This window comes from Pangasianodon hypophthalmus, chromosome 22 (genome assembly GCF_027358585.1).
Source record: "Pangasianodon hypophthalmus isolate fPanHyp1 chromosome 22, fPanHyp1.pri, whole genome shotgun sequence".
In the NCBI taxonomy this organism is placed as follows: Eukaryota; Metazoa; Chordata; class Actinopteri; order Siluriformes; family Pangasiidae; genus Pangasianodon; species Pangasianodon hypophthalmus.
Genome location: NC_069731.1, coordinates 5,120,186 through 5,137,188, shown reverse-complemented (window position 1 = coordinate 5,137,188; position 17,003 = coordinate 5,120,186). Strand labels below are relative to the sequence as shown.

Sequence of the window (17,003 nt, the reverse complement as noted above, 5' to 3'; positions counted from 1 at the left end):
GAAAATCGTGTGTAATGAGGTAATGAACTATTGCTTCCATAAAACACTGCAAATTATGCAATTAAATCAGAATGATATTATGAAAACATTGATGCACCCTTGTCTGTACATATGTATTCTGTATTAAAGATACAGCCTTTTAACTTGTGTGTGTGTGTGTGTGTGTGTGTCCAGGTTAAAGAGAACGTCTCCCACTGCGTACTGTGACTGCTGGGAGAAGTGCAAGTGCAAAACCCTGATCGCCGGGCAGAAAGCGGCACGTCTGGACCTGCTCTATAGGCTGCTGACCACCACCAACCTAGTGACGAGTCCCAACAGCAGGTGAGTAGTTCACCTTTTTACATGAAACAAGCTGTTCTGTTAGGGGTCTAAAAACACTTGTGGTACAGCTCTGTTGAAATCTGATTGGTCTGAAGGTGTTGATTCATTTTCTATAACAGCAGCTTTGACAGCAGTTCCGATGTGAAGGTAAATCACAGATTTATATTAATGTGCTCGTCCTAATATGTTATTCCTACAGCTTTTTTTCCCCCCCCATTGTCAGTGCTTTTATAATAATCAGAAGTTAAGCTGGTCCTTTAAATTTTCTGATATGGGAAAGTCTTTAGGGTGGAAGAGTTTGTGGTTTCTCAGTGACAAGACAAGCCTTTTTTTTTTTTTTTTTTAAACTTCGAGTAAGGGGGAAAAAAAGAGAGAGTGAGGTAACAAATGTTTATAGCCATTATATGTGAGTGGTAACAAGAACTAACATGTTTCACAGACGTTCCACAATATTAAACATAACTATAAACTGTTTTTGGAAAATAATCAGTTTCAGGGGAGGTTTCACATTACCCCGTTTCACATTACCCCGGTGCACATTACCCCGTTGTTTCAGGGGGACGTATCACATTACCCCGTTAAAAAAAAAAGGTTCAGTTGATCAGGGCTCTAGATCAATGAAAGGCTAATAACTATTTCTATTTCCGTAGTGAGTATAGTCCTTATGTCTCATAGACTTTAGTAATGCTAGTGATGCTAGGCTGTTGAACAGCATGGTTATCTTCTCTGCCACCGATTTGACAAGTGATACTTGACGTTCTTCTCCTCTCTGTCACTCTTCTTTTCTTTCTCTTTTCTTCCTCTATCTCTCTGTCCCTGCAGGGGAGAGCACATCTTGCTGTTCCTGGTGCAGACAGTTGCACGGCAGAGTGTGGAGCACTGTCAGTACCGGCCACCCCGTATCAGAGAGGACAGGAACCGCAAAGCTGTTAATGCAGAAGGTATACAACAACTCTCACTTCTCAGGTTCACTACAACAGTGTAAATCCTGTTTCTTTAATGCACCAGGCTCACAGGGATTCTTAACGTGCTGCTGAGTTGAGTCCACAAAATGTACTTTGGAGAACTTCTTTGTTTTCACTAATCTTTCTCTTATATATCTGACATTTAAATCTGAGTTCAAAGTGGCAGGATCAAAGTTAATCAGAGTTTACTGTAAAACTCAAACCAGGATTTAGTGATGAGAGATTAGAGGCAATGCTGCAACTAGATTGTTAGCTCAACTTTGATTTAATTTAATCCAGTCTCAGTGTTTGATGATCTGTGCTCGCTCTCTCTCTCTCTCTCTCTCTCTCTCTCTCTCTCTCTCTCTCTCTCTCTCTCTACGTAGACTCAGACATGCCAGATCATGACCTAGAGCCTCCACGCTTTGCCCAGCTGGCTCTGGAGCGTGTGCTGCAGGACTGGAACGCTCTTAAGTGCATGATTATGTTTGGCTCACAGGAGAACAAGGATCCGTAAGTGGCTCTTCTAGCACCTTTACTCATCTCATATTAGCATGCTGACAAATGCAAATGAGACATTTAGTTAGAGCCATATTTTATATTTAAGCTTGACTGTAGAAATGTGCTGCATAAGGTTGGAAATGAAACCTTAACATATTTGTGTAAATGTTATTTAAAATAATGGAATTGTATTTGAGCAGTTTAATTCATTCTGACAGCACCAATACTTATTTTGCTGCTTCTGTACTATTTTATATTAAACTTGTCACCTTACTGACAGATGAACACATCCCTAGTGTGCTCATTTTTATTTATATTTATTTTGTAGGCTGAGTGCGAGCAGCCGGATTGCTCATCTCTTGCCGGAGGAGCAGATGTACCTGAACCAGCAGAGTGGTACAATCAGGCTGGACTGCTTCACTCACTGCCTCATTGTCAAGTGTGCTCCAGACCTCACTGTGAGTCAGAGACAAATGACGTACAACAAATAAGCGCAAATATATGACCCAACATGTTTTGGAGTACCACATTTCCTAGGCTGTGTGATGTGTTTGTAGAGTAACCATGCTGCAAGACTGGATTTCTTAATGATCTAGTGGTTTTTATGTTGTGTAGTTTATCGACACACTGCTGGGCACACTGGTGAAGGAACTGCAGAACAAATACACCCCAGGTCGCAGAGAGGAGGCCATCTGCGTCACACGTCGCTTCCTGCGCTCTGTCGCCAGGGTGTTTGTCATCCTTAGCGTAGAGATGGCTTCGTCCAAGAAGAAGAAGTATGTGGATCAAATTGTTCTGCTCAGCATTTAGATAAATTAACAATATATATTTAGTAGTAGATACAGTTTTACAGTGTCAAATCTTGGCAAACCAACCCAGAGGAGTTTTTGTCCACTAGATGGACATCTTGCACACAAGTACATGCACTTTACTCACACGTAATTTTCATCACAATAGCACTATCAGTGGACTTCTTACTATTGGTTGATATAGATGCAGCCTTTTTTTTATGGCTAAAAACACTTGGCTGCACTAAATGCTAAAACGTTTGTAAATTTGACTTATGCTACATTACAGGTTTTTTTTTTTCCTTCTAATAACATAAATGTTCTTTATTAACATGTCTACTGCTTTTCCGTTGCTCCTCTTTGTCATGCAGTAACTTCGTCCCGCAGCCCATAGGGAAGTGCAGGCGTGTGTTCCAGGCACTGCTGCCTTACGCTGTTGAGGAGTTGTGTAATGTAGCTGAGTCTCTGATTGTGCCTGTGCGCATGGGCATCGCCAGGCCGACGGCACCGTTTACGCTGGCCAGCACCAGCATCGATGCCGTGCAGGGCAGCGAGGAGCTTTTCTCTGTGGAGCCGCTGCCCCCACGACCCTCACCTGATCAGTCCAACAAGTGAGTATAAACACACACACACACACACACACACACACACACAATGATAGGAACTGTAATTCCTTAGTTCAAACCTTAAAACATAGAGCTATTCAGCCATTGTCTCCACTTAGTATGTGACTATGTAACTGTGTTTATTTCTTTATGTCCTCCAGTTCCAGCCAATCAGCCTCCTCTTACATCATCAGGAACCCTCAGCCACGGCGCAGCAGCCAATCACAGACCGCACGTGGACGAGACGAGGAGCAGGACGACATTGTGTCTGCTGATGTCGAGGAGGTCAGGAACCCATCTACAAACAAAACACACTTTTTATGTGTCACTTACTAGACATTTTGTGCTAATAACTGGTCCTGGGTTTGTCCAGGTGGAGGTGGTGGAGGGGGTCGCTGGAGAGGAAGATCACCACGACGACCAGGAGGAGCAGGGGGAGGAGCCTGCAGAAGCTGAGGGACAGCACGATGAACACGATGAGGATGGTAAAGATCTGATATTCAATTTTAGATCCACGAGGCATATGTGGCTGCGTTTTAGCTTTTATCTCTTGAATTGTCTTATTCATTCTTTACAATGTGTCCCGTCCCCCGTCCCTAGGAAGTGACATGGAGCTTGATCTGTTAGCAGCCGCCGAGACAGAGAGTGACAGTGAAAGTAACCATAGCAACCAGGACAACGCAAGTGGGCGCCGCAGTGTCGTCACGGCAGCGACGGCGGGTTCTGAAGCAGGTACCGAATGCAAATTTGCCTAAAAGTGAATGAAACCAAATTAGGAGGTTAGCATGATGGGAATTCCATAATGCTAATTGCTGCCTGTATTTTTGGGTGAACTATTAGGCGCTTTAAAATATTAACCTTTGACCTTGAACGCACATCTTGAGAAAGTGGGGTGACACCTGTGTAATGACTCTTTCGTTGTATTAATATTTATTTATAAAGGGTATTTTGGTGTTTTTTTGCTTTTTTTTCTGATCAGATGTGTTTTTCCACCTGCTAGTACATAATTTTCTTTCCTGATATGAACCACTAGCCTTCTTTAGTGTTTAGTTCAATGGACACTTTCTCATTTACAGGAAGTAGGGTGTCCCTGGCATTTCCTATGTTTGGTATGAGCTCCTCTTTCCTCTGTTGCGTTTTTGTCGGGTCCAGTATGAAGTGTGTACACCATTTTATCTGCCGAAACTTCGCAGAAACATCATTTCTGCACAACCTGATTGGATTGTTGAGCATGTAAACTCCAGTCAGGATGTGCTGAAACAGAGCCACTCAGATGTTCCTAACAACAAACCATATTAAACCTAATTTGCTGTAATTTCCAGTCTATAAGTTGTACAGTATAAGGCAATATCCATGTTGCTTTGTTTTTTCATTAATGTACCAAGCATTTATATTTCACATAATGCTTAATAGAGACTAGCAGGATTTTAAAAACTTTTTTATTAAAGGGTGTTTAATAAAAGTTACGTTCATGCACAGGATGCAGTGATGCAGCCTGATACAATACAGAGTACTGTTATCAGTGAAAACGTCACTATATCAACAGTTACACACATTTTAACCTGGTTGTGCTGCACCCACCATATAAATCCTTGTGTAAATTATTACTATAGAAATTATAATGTATTAGAACACGTACATTGGAATAACCCTTGCAGCCAGAACTACTGCAAGCTGCAGTTTACAAAAAATTTATTAACCTTCTGAGCAGTCTGATTAGAGAATTCAGCACTGCTGTGGTACAGCGTTCAAGTTTGAGCTACGTAAGTACAGGAGGTGATCTGCTAGCCATGACACCTGTCCTTCCAAGTGTTATAGGTATTGAAGCACGTGGTTGTTTGATATGCCTTCAGACAGCTTGTGTAAACCGATAAAGTAAGTGCATGATGTACACTGATTTAGATATTTATTTAGACGTTGATTTAGAAATCACTTGACATGCAGTGCCATAGTTTGGTGGACAGTTATCTCATATAGAAGGCTTAGAGTGTTATGTTGAGCTGAATTTATAAAGTTGGGGTTTGTTAATATTTGTATTTAGAAAAATATGCAGAGGATAATATGAATAAATGAATATTTTCTTATAGTCTGGAAAATACAGTACATAATGCATAACTAACTTATGATATTTTGAATGTTGCGAGTTTTGCTGTGATTGAACCCAAAGTACAGACATGTCTGTATGGGACTTTAAAGCAGAATCTCAATTTTAAAGCTATTGTTGATGCATTGTGTACTAATTGAAAACCTTAATGAGTGTTTAAATTTTAACTGATTAACTGCCTACTTTGCTGTTTTTAAGAATGGCACCTTAACAAAACATTTGTCACTAGTTCTCTTTTGCATTTTTGATGTGTCTTGAGTGGTTTTGGTTGTAGTGCTAACATGGGACACACACTTGTCTGTAAATCACCCCCTGTATTGCTGTGCATTGTTGGCTTTTATTAATGCCTTGGATATTCCCTACTATAGTTGTGTACACAAATGGGAACCTGGAAAAATAGTGAATATGATGAAGTTTGAGACTGATTTTTCTTCTGCCTCATGTCCTGAAGGTGCCAGCAGTGTGCCTGCCTTCTTCTCCGAGGATGACTCCCAGTCGAACGACTCGAGTGACTCAGACAGCAGCAGCAGTCAGAGTGATGATGCCGATCAGGAGACGTACCTGCTGGATGAACCGCTGGAGAGGACCACAGGCTCTGCCCATGCCAACAGTGCCGCTCAGGCCCCACGCTCCATGCAGTGGGCAGTGCGCACCACTCCCAGCCAGCGCACGGCCGGGGGCGCCCCAACTAGCTCCTCCACTCCCGCAGGTAGGCCGAGTTTACACTCATTCTACTTTCAGCACTCACATTATGATGCCCAAGGAGTGTTCAGTCTGGAGGGTGTAGGCTTCATAGGGGACGAGCAATGGTTAATTTAGACTGGACCGCATCATCAAGACTCCTTTAACTCTCCTGTGTGCTCTCACTATAGTCCCTGGACTTTTTCCATGCAGTGTTGATTTTAAGTATTGAGTATTAAGTTGTTGAAAACGTGGATTTATTTTGGCCATTCTGAGGTCCACTGGACAGTTTATTTATTTTTGTAGTGTAAAATCTACCTCACAAGTGTAAGGCATTGTTTTTTGGTTTTTTTTTTTTTAATATAACTGGTTCGAGATGGAGCTTGTTAAAGCTCAACATATTGTGTTTAGCCATTTCACTTCTTACTTGGTCTTAAAACTCCTATTTAGCTTTCAGAGATTACATTCCTAAGTGCTTTAAAACCAACATAAGGATTTTGATATGAATTATATATGAAGCGTGCTTCAATTGTTGAATGTGTGCTTCCCTGGAACTATGTGAATTTATATATCTAACTGTTCCTGATTATCTCATAGCGAGCTCTGCAGGCCTCATCTACATCGACCCATCTAACCTGCGCCGCAGCAGCGCCATCAGCACCAGTGCAGCAGCAGCAGCCGCGGCCCTGGAGGCCAGCAACTCTAGCAGCTACCTGACATCCGCCAGCAGCCTGGCAAGAGCCTACAGCATCGTCATCCGACAGATTTCTGACCTCATGAGCCTCATCCCCAAGTACAACCACCTGGTGTACTCGCAGTACCCCGCTGCTGTGAAACTCACCTATCAGGATGCAGTTAACCTACAGGTGAGGAGAAATGAGGGAAGAGCATTGGCAAAATTTTAAAATACTGAACACTGGGAAAAAAAGAGTTAAGATTAGACAGAACAAAAAGGGGGAAATGGCACAGAAATATCAGCACCGTCAGTGTTAGAATTGTGTTCTGACGTTTGACAAAACGTTCAAATTTCAAAGCACAGCGTCCTTATCAGTCTATATCTGATCTTCTAGAACTATGTGGAGGAGAAGCTGGTCCCAACATGGAACTGGATGGTGTCTATCATGGACTCGACGGAGGCTCAGTTGCGCTACGGCTCGGCCCTGTCCTCCGCGGGAGACCCTGGGCACCCGAGCCACCCGCTGCATGCCTCGCAGCACTCCGGCCGCAGGGAGCGCATGACTGCACGTGAGGAGGCCAGCCTGCGAACACTGGAGGGACGCAGGTCAGACAGTGAACATCATGAGATATCAGGAGCAGCAGCAAATAAATGTTTTTTTATTAGAAAACATTAGATTTGTAACCTTACAGGGGTGGACAATTCGTAAATTAATTAGCTAGCTCACCAGGCAAGTGAAAGCTTCATTGTGCAATAGGCTGAAAGTGGAAACTAATATAACTTGGAGTACTTGAATCCTTGGGAAGGATGACTTTTTGTAGTCTTTATCCTGTTCTAATAACCTCTGCGGTGATGAGGCATCGTGTTTGTGCCTTCGACAAAACAGCATAAATTTTTTTGGCTGTACACTTTGATGTAGTAATCTGAATGTAGTAATCATAATCTTCTTGTCCCGGATACCCGGGCTAGTGGTTTGTCCACCTCTATGTTATATTAGCACCAAGATAATGGTATTGTAGTTGTGGAGTGACATACTAAAAATAAAAAATGCTAACGAATGAGCATATTACAATAAGACTAATACAGAAATTCCAACAAACATCCTGCTGCAATTGAATGCACTGTTGCTTGTGTGCTAGACAAAACCATATTGCTTATATTTGCTTATAATTCATTCTGATGTTTATAGTCTGTTCATGGCTAAAATTTTTAATTAAAGATTTAAAGTTAGAATATGCATAACATTATTAATGATTTTGGGTTTATATCTTGTAGGCGTGCCGCTACTTTGTTGACTGCTCGTCAGGGCATGATGTCAGCGCGCGGAGATTTCCTGAACTATGCGCTGTCCCTGATGCGCTCCCATAATGACGAGCACTCTGACGTGCTGCCTGTGCTGGACGTGTGCTCACTGAAACACGTGGCCTACGTTTTCCAGGCCCTCATTTACTGGATAAAAGCCATGAACCTACAGACCACGCTGGACACCTCACAGATGGACAGGAAGAGGTCAGATGCTCTGAATGGGCTGAACTACAGCCTTGTTCTGAAAAACACTTCATGTGTCTTACAGGCTTTAAGGTGCACTCGATTGTTGCAGCTACAATAAAGTTCTTTTGTAGCTCGTGCTGTTTTGTTTTCTAACGTTGTGCTGTTTTTTGACCTTTAGGAATCGTGACCCGTTGGAACTTGCATTGGACAATGAGGACTCGGAGCATGAGAATGATGAGGACACCAATCAGAGTGAGTTCAACACACTGGAGTTTATTTACTCCATGCACAATGCTCAGTATTACATACATAACTTTATAAATTCACTCTAGAACTTCCAGTTATGTATTTACATTGAATAGATATTAACATTACTATTTTTTGCATAACATTCCATAAAGTCAATATTATGATAATGATTAGCGTAGATGTTGCTTTGCTATCTAATTCACCTTACCTGCTAGATGGCAGAAAATGCACAACAGCTTACAAGACAATATTCCTTATAGGAGTAGTAAAGTATCCATTGATGTATCAGACTTAGTAGCTGAAATAAAGCTTGTGTGTATCTTTTATAGGCTCCACCCTTCAGGATAAGGAGGAAGAGCCTGTTCCTGCAGAAACGGGTCAGCATCACCCATTCTTCCGTCGCTCCGACTCCATGACCTTCCTCGGCTGCATTCCGCCGAATCCCTTTGAAGTCCCCGTGGCCGAGGCCATCCCTCTGGCTGACCAGCCTCACCTGCTGCAGGTCAGCACTCTCTTTTTGTCTTTGTATGTAAATATCACCTAACATTAATATAAAGACATTAACATATATTCTGCTCATTATAGCCGAATGCTAGGAAGGAGGACCTGTTCGGGCGGCCGAGTCAAGGCCTCTACTCGTCCTCCTACATGGCAAGCAAAGGTCTCTCAGAGCTCACTGTGGACATGAACTGCTTACAGGTAAACACACACTTCACTGATAATACTGTAAAAAACAAACAAAAACAAATAGCAATATAGCATCCCTAGTAGTGCAGATTTATTATATTATTACCTTTTCATAATTCTTCACTAATTTTTAGTACTTGATCAGATTTTTCAGGTCCTGTAACTTGATTTATAATCTTCCTCACTAGATTCTGCCTACAAAGATGTCTTATTCAGCCAATATGAAAAACGTTATGAGCATGGAATCTCGGCAGAGGGGTGGAGAAGAGCAGCAGACGACGGCACAGGACATAGACGTCTCTAAGCCTGGCCCGTCCCCCCACGACCTTGCTGCCCAGTTAAAGAGCAGCCTCCTCGCGGAGATTGGCCTGACGGAGAGTGAAGGCCCACCCCTTCCCACTTTCATGTAAGAATAAATTTTTGAGAGGAGCTGTCCCTCATGAAGTAAATAATGATCATAATGACCAAAGTCTAACATGAGCAGCAGTCTTCATATCATGCTAACTGGTTGTTTTATTGTTGTCCACGGTTTCACTTTTGGTCTTCTGTGTACATTTTAGTGCCCTAAAGAATTACTTCTTAAGCGTTAATTAAGATTTGATCAAAAGAAACAAAATGCTGCATCATACTGTCTGGTTTATAAGTGAGTGCAAAATTTGTTTTCGGGCTTTTTTGATTTGTGTTGTGATTGTCGTGTTTTGGATTTTGCCAGTCCTCACTGCAGCTTCATGGGCATGGTGATCTCTCACGACATGCTGCTGGGACGATGGCGTCTCTCTCTTGAGCTCTTCGGCCGTGTCTTTATGGAGGATGTAGGGGCTGAACCTGGATCTGTAAGTCCTGGGATGTGAAGCCACAACCTAATAAACCCCTCTGTTCGCCATACAGTACCCTGTGAACTATCACTGTCTTAGGTTTACTCACACTCTGGCCTTATGTGGTCTGTTTTGCAGATCCTGACTGAGCTGGGTGGTTTTGAGGTGAAGGAGTCAAAGTTTCGGCGGGAGATGGAGAAGCTACGGAACCTGCAGTCTCGTGATCTGGCCTTGGAGGTGGACCGTGACCGCGACCAGCTCATTCAGCAGACCATGCGTCAGCTCAACACACACTTTGGCCGCCGCTGCACTAGCACGCCCATGGCTGTGCACCGCGTCAAGGTCACGTTCAAGGACGAGCCTGGCGAGGGCAGCGGCGTGGCACGCAGCTTCTACACGGCCATCGCGCAGGCCTTTCTGTCCAACGACAAACTGCCCAACCTGGACTGTGTACAGAGTGTCAGCAAGGGCATGCAGGCCAGCAGTAAGCCCCACCTCTTAACAATAACATCATAGTAATAATAGCGAAAAGAACTGAAAAGTTCCCTGATCTCTAGAGTAGACTGTATAGATGAGACTGACTCTGTGTGTGTCCGTGTGCAGATTTGATGCAGCGCTTGAGAAACCGAGATCGGGAAAGGGAGAGGAGGAGTGGTGGCCTGAGGGCAGGATCCCGAAGAGACCGCGACAGGTGAGGCTGAGCTGCATCTGGTACAGCATGACAAACATTATTACTCAACAAATTATCCGATCAGGTCCAGAGTCCTCATTAGAATTACACAAGGGAAAAAAAATTTTGTTCTAATGCTTAAAATCTTTATGCACATTAAAATTAGGATTCATCAAAAGTGCCTAGGCACGACTGCATTTTTACAGTTTTCAGTTATGAAGCCTGATAATAAGCAGATGAGCCTAATAACGGCAAAACGAGGGGTTTACATTTACAAAAGATAAGAGTAGGGTTTGAATCTCTCCTTCTAAAGCCCTATTCAGACAGGAGACTGGAATTATTACCAGTGCCTTCTGAATCTGTTTGTATTCATTTTAATTGACTTTGCAAAATTGTCTCAGATGTATATATTATAAAATATTGCACGAAGTAAAACTTTGCTGGCATTCTGCTCATTGAAGTCACAAAGTGTGCTGGTTAATAGGATGATCCTGCCTTCACAGTTAAGAAAAAAATTGTAGTCATGCTTGATTTCAGCTCTTTTTAATTTATTTATTTATTTAAAGCCCTACAGCTTGCTAATAGTGTTCTATGTCTGTGTACTTGTGTGCTACAGGGACTCTCGGAGGCAGCTGTCCATTGACACCAGGCCGTTCCGTCCTGCATCAGAGGGGAACCCCAGTGACGAGCCAGACCCGCTGCCTGCTCACAGACAGGCTTTAGGGGAGCGTCTGTACCCCCGTGTCCATGCCATGCAACCGGTATGTTCTCACTCAGCAGATTCATGAAAATTCTTATGAAACAGTGAACACAGTGACACGTTATGAAGTCTGTCCCATTGAGATGGCAGCTAACTCTTAACTCCTTATGACACCAGAGTGGAACAAAGCCTAGCACTGTTCCGTCTGAGGTACAGCAGATTTCATTTCAGTTAAATGCAACTCAGTGAGAACAGATAAGAAAGATAAGCATCTGAAAAGATTGTAGATAATGCAGGATGATATAAAACTGTCACACAGTTTTGATTGATGGCTGTTGTCATGTTCACACAAGTGTTCTCTCCCTGCAGGCGTTTGCCAGTAAAATCACAGGCATGTTGCTGGAGCTCTCACCTGCTCAGCTGCTTCTCCTGTTGGCCAGTGAGGATTCTCTGCGAGCCCGTGTAGAGGAGGCCATGGAGCTCCTCATCACACATGGAAGGTAGTGACTTCCTTCTCATATCTCGTGTTTTTTTTTTGTTTCTTTATATCTGTGAAGGTCATTCTGATTGTCTAGTAGTACCTCTGACTCTTCCTCATCCACTTTTTGTTTGAAGGGAAAACGGTGCTGACAGCATACTGGATCTTGGTCTCCTCGACACTCCAGAGAAAGCACAGGTGCAACTTTACTGCACATTATTTCCATCTGGTTATAGCACTGACTGGTCAGAATTCATTTTCTATAAAAACAAGGCTCGGACAGTAGTTCTGGGATTCTGACAGCATGTGCCGTGTGTTTTTGCAGCAGGAGAATAGGAAGAGACATGCCTCCACCCGCAGCGTGGTGGACATGGAGCTGGACGATACGGATGACGGCGATGATAACGCTCCTCTGTTTTACCAGCCTGGAAAGAGGGGCTTTTACTCCCCCCGGCCTGGGAAAAACTCCGAGGCTAGGCTCAACTGCTTCCGCAACATCGGCAGGTAGGAACCTGGATGTGGAGGATGTTATTTTTGAGATCTTTTGAGTGATCAGTTATTAATGTTTAAACACTGATTCTGATTTTATTGATGTGCAGTTGATTTCACAAATGTCTCTTTCTCCTCTTTTGTCCAGAATACTTGGCCTGTGTCTCTTGCAGAATGAACTGTGCCCCATCACCCTGAATAGGCACGTCATCAAAGTGCTGCTGGGTAGAAAGGTGGGTATTGTGTCAAACCATCTTGTACGCATCTAGGAAGATTTTAACCTGTGCTAATACAGCAAGTCCCAGTGCTCATGCTAGTTCTAATTTGATGCAGCAAAGTGAATAGAAACTTATTTAAATTAGACAACTTTAGTAAACCATTTGTGTGTGTGTGTGTGTGTGATGCAGGTGAACTGGCACGACTTTGCATTCTTCGACCCGGTAATGTACGAGAGTTTGCGGCAGCTGATTCGCCACTCACAGGCAAGCGAGGCAGAGGCTGTTTTCGCCGCCATGGACCTCGCCTTCGCCATCGACCTCTGCAAGGAGGAAGGATCCGGACAGGTAACACCATTCTGAAGCTCTGTAGAGAAGTTTAGATAACTTGTGCTTTATTTATTCTGTCATGTTAAATATCATTTTCTCCATCTGTATTCCCATGTCAGGCTATAGCTGTAGCGTAACATTAGCTGTACCTGTTCTAGCTAGCTGTTAGCATGATTGACAACGAACTCTAGCTAACAAGGTGCATATTTTGTCAGGTTGTGTTTATTTCAAGAAAATTAGTTATTCAAGAAATACAATATTTTATACTTGTACCAGTTTCACTGGCTCACTGTTACACATGCGATGCTGCTGTTCTGCTTTGATTGCTTTAGCTTTGGAACACAGTGACGTTTGAAGGTTGTGATTGTGTGTTTATCAGGTGGAGCTGCTGGCGGGCGGCAGCAGCATGCCTGTAACCCCTCAGAACGTGTACGAGTATGTGAGGAAATATGCTGAACACAGGATGCTGGTGGTAGCGGAGCAGCCTCTGCATGTGAGTACAGGTTTACAGAATTCCATCACATTAGTGCTTTTATTTGCGCTAATGCCCGCCAACCCAACGTGAAGCGTAATCCAAGTGTTGTTCCGTGTTTGAGCTACATTTCATGTTTATATGTCCATATTCTCTAGGTTATGTCTGTGGCCATGTTATATAGTTTCTGTAATACCTTTTAAAGGACATTAATGATCCTTGTGTAGCAGCTTATTATGTTAACAAAAACTAAATGTGAAAAACTAAACTTTTTTCATAAACAGACATATAACCAATAAAAAGATATAAGAAGATAAATGAAAATTAGAAATGTTGCCTCAGGAAGTAACAAAAATAAAGTTTTTTCTATTTGTTTTGCCACACACCATTTACGCACAAACTAAATTTTACTTTAAGATATAAATGAAGAGTAATTGCTTATTACATATAATGTAAAATCCTTGAAGTTTGTATTCCTGCATTGCTAGAATACTAGAACTAAAATTCTAAAAATTCAAACTTTTAGAAACCAAAAAGTAATACACTTAGTAAATAAGTAGGTAGGTATTAGGCAGTAAATAGATAGGTAAATGCGTAAGTTAAAAAATCAATAACCCATTGTTTTTTAAAAAAACAAACAAACAAAAAAACCCCAAAGATAATATATATTAAAACAATTCAAAACTAATTTATAAAATTTAAAATTTTTTCCAGGCCATGAGGAAGGGCCTCCTGGACGTGCTCCCTAAGAACGCTCTGGAGGATCTCACAGCCGAAGACTTCAGGCTGCTCGTCAACGGCTGCGGCGAGGTCAACGTGCAGATGCTCATCAGCTTCACGTCCTTCAACGATGAATCCGGTACAGAACCTGATTCCTGTCCATCCTATTCAGCTCACTACTCAGCAGCGTGGTGTCCTATTACCCCCAGCCATTTCCTTAGATTTCTTAATTCAGTTCAGTCTTATTTTATTTGTATAGCGTTTTTAAGAATGGACATTGTCACAAAACAACTTTCCAGAAATATATAAATTCCGGATATAAATTTTAAATTTGTAAATTTATCCCTAATGAGCAAGCCAGAGGCTACGGTCACGGATTATTAGGTATGCTATTCTCACGTAATGCTTAAAGACAATGAACTAATTCTAACGAGCAAATACAAGCTATGCACCAGTTTTAAAGACAGATTCTAACAAAACCACCACATCAAGCAATTTATTATTCAGTAAAGAAACATTATGGTATTCTAAAGTAAGTTTTGGGTGATGTTAACCGTTTTACTTTACCTTGTTCCTTTCAAATGTTTTGTTTTTTCGGAGTCAAACCGAACACGAAGAGTTAAAGGTATAACGTTATAATTAGTGGCATGTCACAGGGTTGTTCATGCAGCTGATTGTTCTGGTTTGATCCACAGGTGAGAACGCAGAGAAGCTGTTGCAGTTTAAACGCTGGTTTTGGTCCATCGTGGAGAAAATGAGCATGACTGAGAGGCAGGATCTGGTAAGACTTCCCCTTTACTTCAAGTTGACTTCATGCACAGTGCATACACATACATACTCACCAGCCACTTGAGTAAGAATGCACATATACCTGCTCATTAATGCAGTTATCCAGTCAGCCAGTCCCATGGCAGCAGCACAACTCAAAATCTTGCAGATACAGAGCTTCAGTTAATGTTCACATCAAACATCAGAACTTTGCCTGGTTCCCTGTTCTTGGCTGACAGGAGTGGAACCCGATGAGGTCTACTACTGTTGTAGCCCATCTGCCTCAAGTGTTGTGCATTCTGATGTGCTCTTCTGCTCATCAGGGTTGTAAAGAGTGTTTGAGTTACTGTCGGCTCAAATCAGTCTGGCCATTCTCCACTGACCTTTCTCAACAAGGCATTTCCATCTGAGGAACTGCCTCTCACTGGATGTTTTTGTTTGTTCGTTTTTTTGCACCGTTCTGTGTAATTTCTAGAGACTGCTGTGTCTGTGTGTGTGTCTGTGTGTGTGTCTGTGTGTGTGTCTGTGTGTGTGTCTGTGTGTGTGTCTGTGTGTGTGTGTGCGCGTGTGCGTGCGTGCGTGCGTGCGTGCGTGTGTGCGTGCGTGTGTGTGTCCGTGTGTGTCCGTGTGTGTGTCCGTAAGAAAATCCCAGGAGATCAGCATTTTCTGAAATACTCAAACCACAGTCAAGTACCATGCCACGGTCAAAGTCACAGAGATCACATTTTTCCCCAATTCTGGTGATTGATGTGAAGATTAACTGAAGCTCTTGACCTGTATCTGCACCATTTTATATATTGTCCTGTAGCCACATTATTGGCTGATTAGAGAATTGCATTAATGAGTAGGTGTATAGGTGTTCCTATTAAAGTGGTTGGTGAGTGCATAATGTGGTGTGCTTGAACTGAATAACTTAGCACATGTACAACACGCGCTTGCGTGATGATGATTCAGCCATTGCTAAATTCTACCATGAAGTCTGCACAAGTCAGGCACACTTTAATAGACTAAGGCTTTTAATGGTGCCCATTTAATTGAGATTATTTAATTGATATTATTAGTGTTGTAGTAGTGCTTATTGTCATTTAGCGTATCATTTCAGCCTTTTATTTAAATTGCAGTAAAGATAAAGTATAATTTGAAGTAATTTTCATGCATTAATATTCATATAGTAGATAGTTTCATCATAGTGCTTTACTGTGTGGAGTATTTGCACCTCTGTATATGGACGAGATGAAGACAACACCTGTCTGTGCTGCAGGTGTATTTCTGGACGTCCAGCCCGTCCCTGCCTGCCAGTGAGGAAGGTTTTCAGCCGATGCCGTCCATCACCATCAGGCCTCCGGACGACCAACACCTACCCACGGCCAACACGTGCATCTCACGCCTCTACGTGCCGCTTTACTCCTCCAAACAGATCCTCAAGCAGAAGCTCCTCCTCGCCATCAAGACCAAGAACTTCGGCTTTGTGTAGAGGGTGACGAGCGTTTACTTACATGTTGTGTAATATTACTAGTTCCATTTTTGTAGATTTTTTTGTCTATACAGTTTTATGAAATTTAAAAGAAAGTGCTGTCCCATCCTTGGCGGTATTAGTATTTTTTTTCCCTCATTTTTTGCAGTCTGGGTTGTGTATGAGAACACCACGTTCTCATTTCGTTTTTATTTCCGTTTTCCGAGTAAACGTACATTCCTGCATTGGCTCCATTGGCTCGAACTGTAACTCCCCAGGAAAACGCGGCCCGACAGCAAACTGTCTGCCGAACTGCAGCCAAAGATGACAGCAGATGTATTTAAAGAAAAAGAAAGATTTCACTGTGATTATGAATTTGTTTTTCCCCTTCATTGCCCTAAACATAAACATTATGACTGAGAGTTCACTGCTGCCTTTGTGGAAAAAGTCAGTTTTTCTTGTATAGGGGGCGTAGGGAATTTCAAAATAAACTTGGATGCAAACCATTAACTCATCTTTTATTCACTGATGTGCTTAAATATGGAGATTATCAGGTTATATTTTACAGACACTGTTATCATGCGCACTTCAAACTATCATTTAGGACGAGGCTGCCTAGGTAGCCAACGTCATTTATGCTCCTAGATAAAGTATGTGTGTCTTACTGCATTTTAAAATGTAGTAGTTACCTGTAGCTCGTTGAGAAGATGTAAAGAAGGGTTCACTTTTATTCTGACCTCAAACTCTAGTCCTTTTCAGGCTGATGTGCTTTAAAAAACTTTTTTAACCTTTGGGCAGCTTGTGCCTGGAATATTTCATTTTAACACCTGAGCAGGAGAACAGCAC

At 42.4% G+C, this 17,003-nt stretch overlaps 1 protein-coding gene across 5 annotated transcripts in view; it reads left to right on the top strand.

The window, feature by feature from the left end:
* Nucleotides 1–16,667, top strand: part of ubr5 (ubiquitin protein ligase E3 component n-recognin 5) — a 44,727-nt gene extending 28,060 nt beyond the window's left edge. For 4 of the 5 annotated variants that reach the window (XM_053227852.1, XM_053227850.1, XM_053227851.1 and 1 more), the window contains 30 exons: nt 175–321; nt 1,144–1,262; nt 1,652–1,778; nt 2,095–2,224; nt 2,382–2,542; nt 2,926–3,165; nt 3,321–3,444; nt 3,533–3,644; nt 3,760–3,891; nt 5,715–5,972; nt 6,542–6,810; nt 7,015–7,226; nt 7,896–8,201; nt 8,290–8,363; nt 8,690–8,862; nt 8,946–9,059; nt 9,236–9,453; nt 9,760–9,880; nt 10,001–10,346; nt 10,466–10,553; nt 11,149–11,293; nt 11,602–11,732; nt 11,848–11,908; nt 12,036–12,214; nt 12,348–12,432; nt 12,607–12,762; nt 13,124–13,237; nt 13,931–14,075; nt 14,632–14,717; nt 15,966–16,667. In XM_053227852.1, coding sequence (XP_053083827.1) covers nt 175–321; nt 1,144–1,262; nt 1,652–1,778; nt 2,095–2,224; nt 2,382–2,542; nt 2,926–3,165; nt 3,321–3,444; nt 3,533–3,644; nt 3,760–3,891; nt 5,715–5,972; nt 6,542–6,810; nt 7,015–7,226; nt 7,896–8,201; nt 8,290–8,363; nt 8,690–8,862; nt 8,946–9,059; nt 9,236–9,453; nt 9,760–9,880; nt 10,001–10,346; nt 10,466–10,553; nt 11,149–11,293; nt 11,602–11,732; nt 11,848–11,908; nt 12,036–12,214; nt 12,348–12,432; nt 12,607–12,762; nt 13,124–13,237; nt 13,931–14,075; nt 14,632–14,717; nt 15,966–16,178 — 4,786 coding nt within the window. In that variant the 3' untranslated portion in view covers nt 16,179–16,667. The remainder of the gene's footprint in view (nt 1–174; nt 322–1,143; nt 1,263–1,651; nt 1,779–2,094; nt 2,225–2,381; nt 2,543–2,925; nt 3,166–3,320; nt 3,445–3,532; nt 3,645–3,759; nt 3,892–5,714; nt 5,973–6,541; nt 6,811–7,014; nt 7,227–7,895; nt 8,202–8,289; nt 8,364–8,689; nt 8,863–8,945; nt 9,060–9,235; nt 9,454–9,759; nt 9,881–10,000; nt 10,347–10,465; nt 10,554–11,148; nt 11,294–11,601; nt 11,733–11,847; nt 11,909–12,035; nt 12,215–12,347; nt 12,433–12,606; nt 12,763–13,123; nt 13,238–13,930; nt 14,076–14,631; nt 14,718–15,965) is intronic. The other variant, XM_026923970.3, reaches the window with a different exon arrangement.
* The last annotated feature ends 336 nt before the right edge of the window (nt 16,668–17,003 follow it).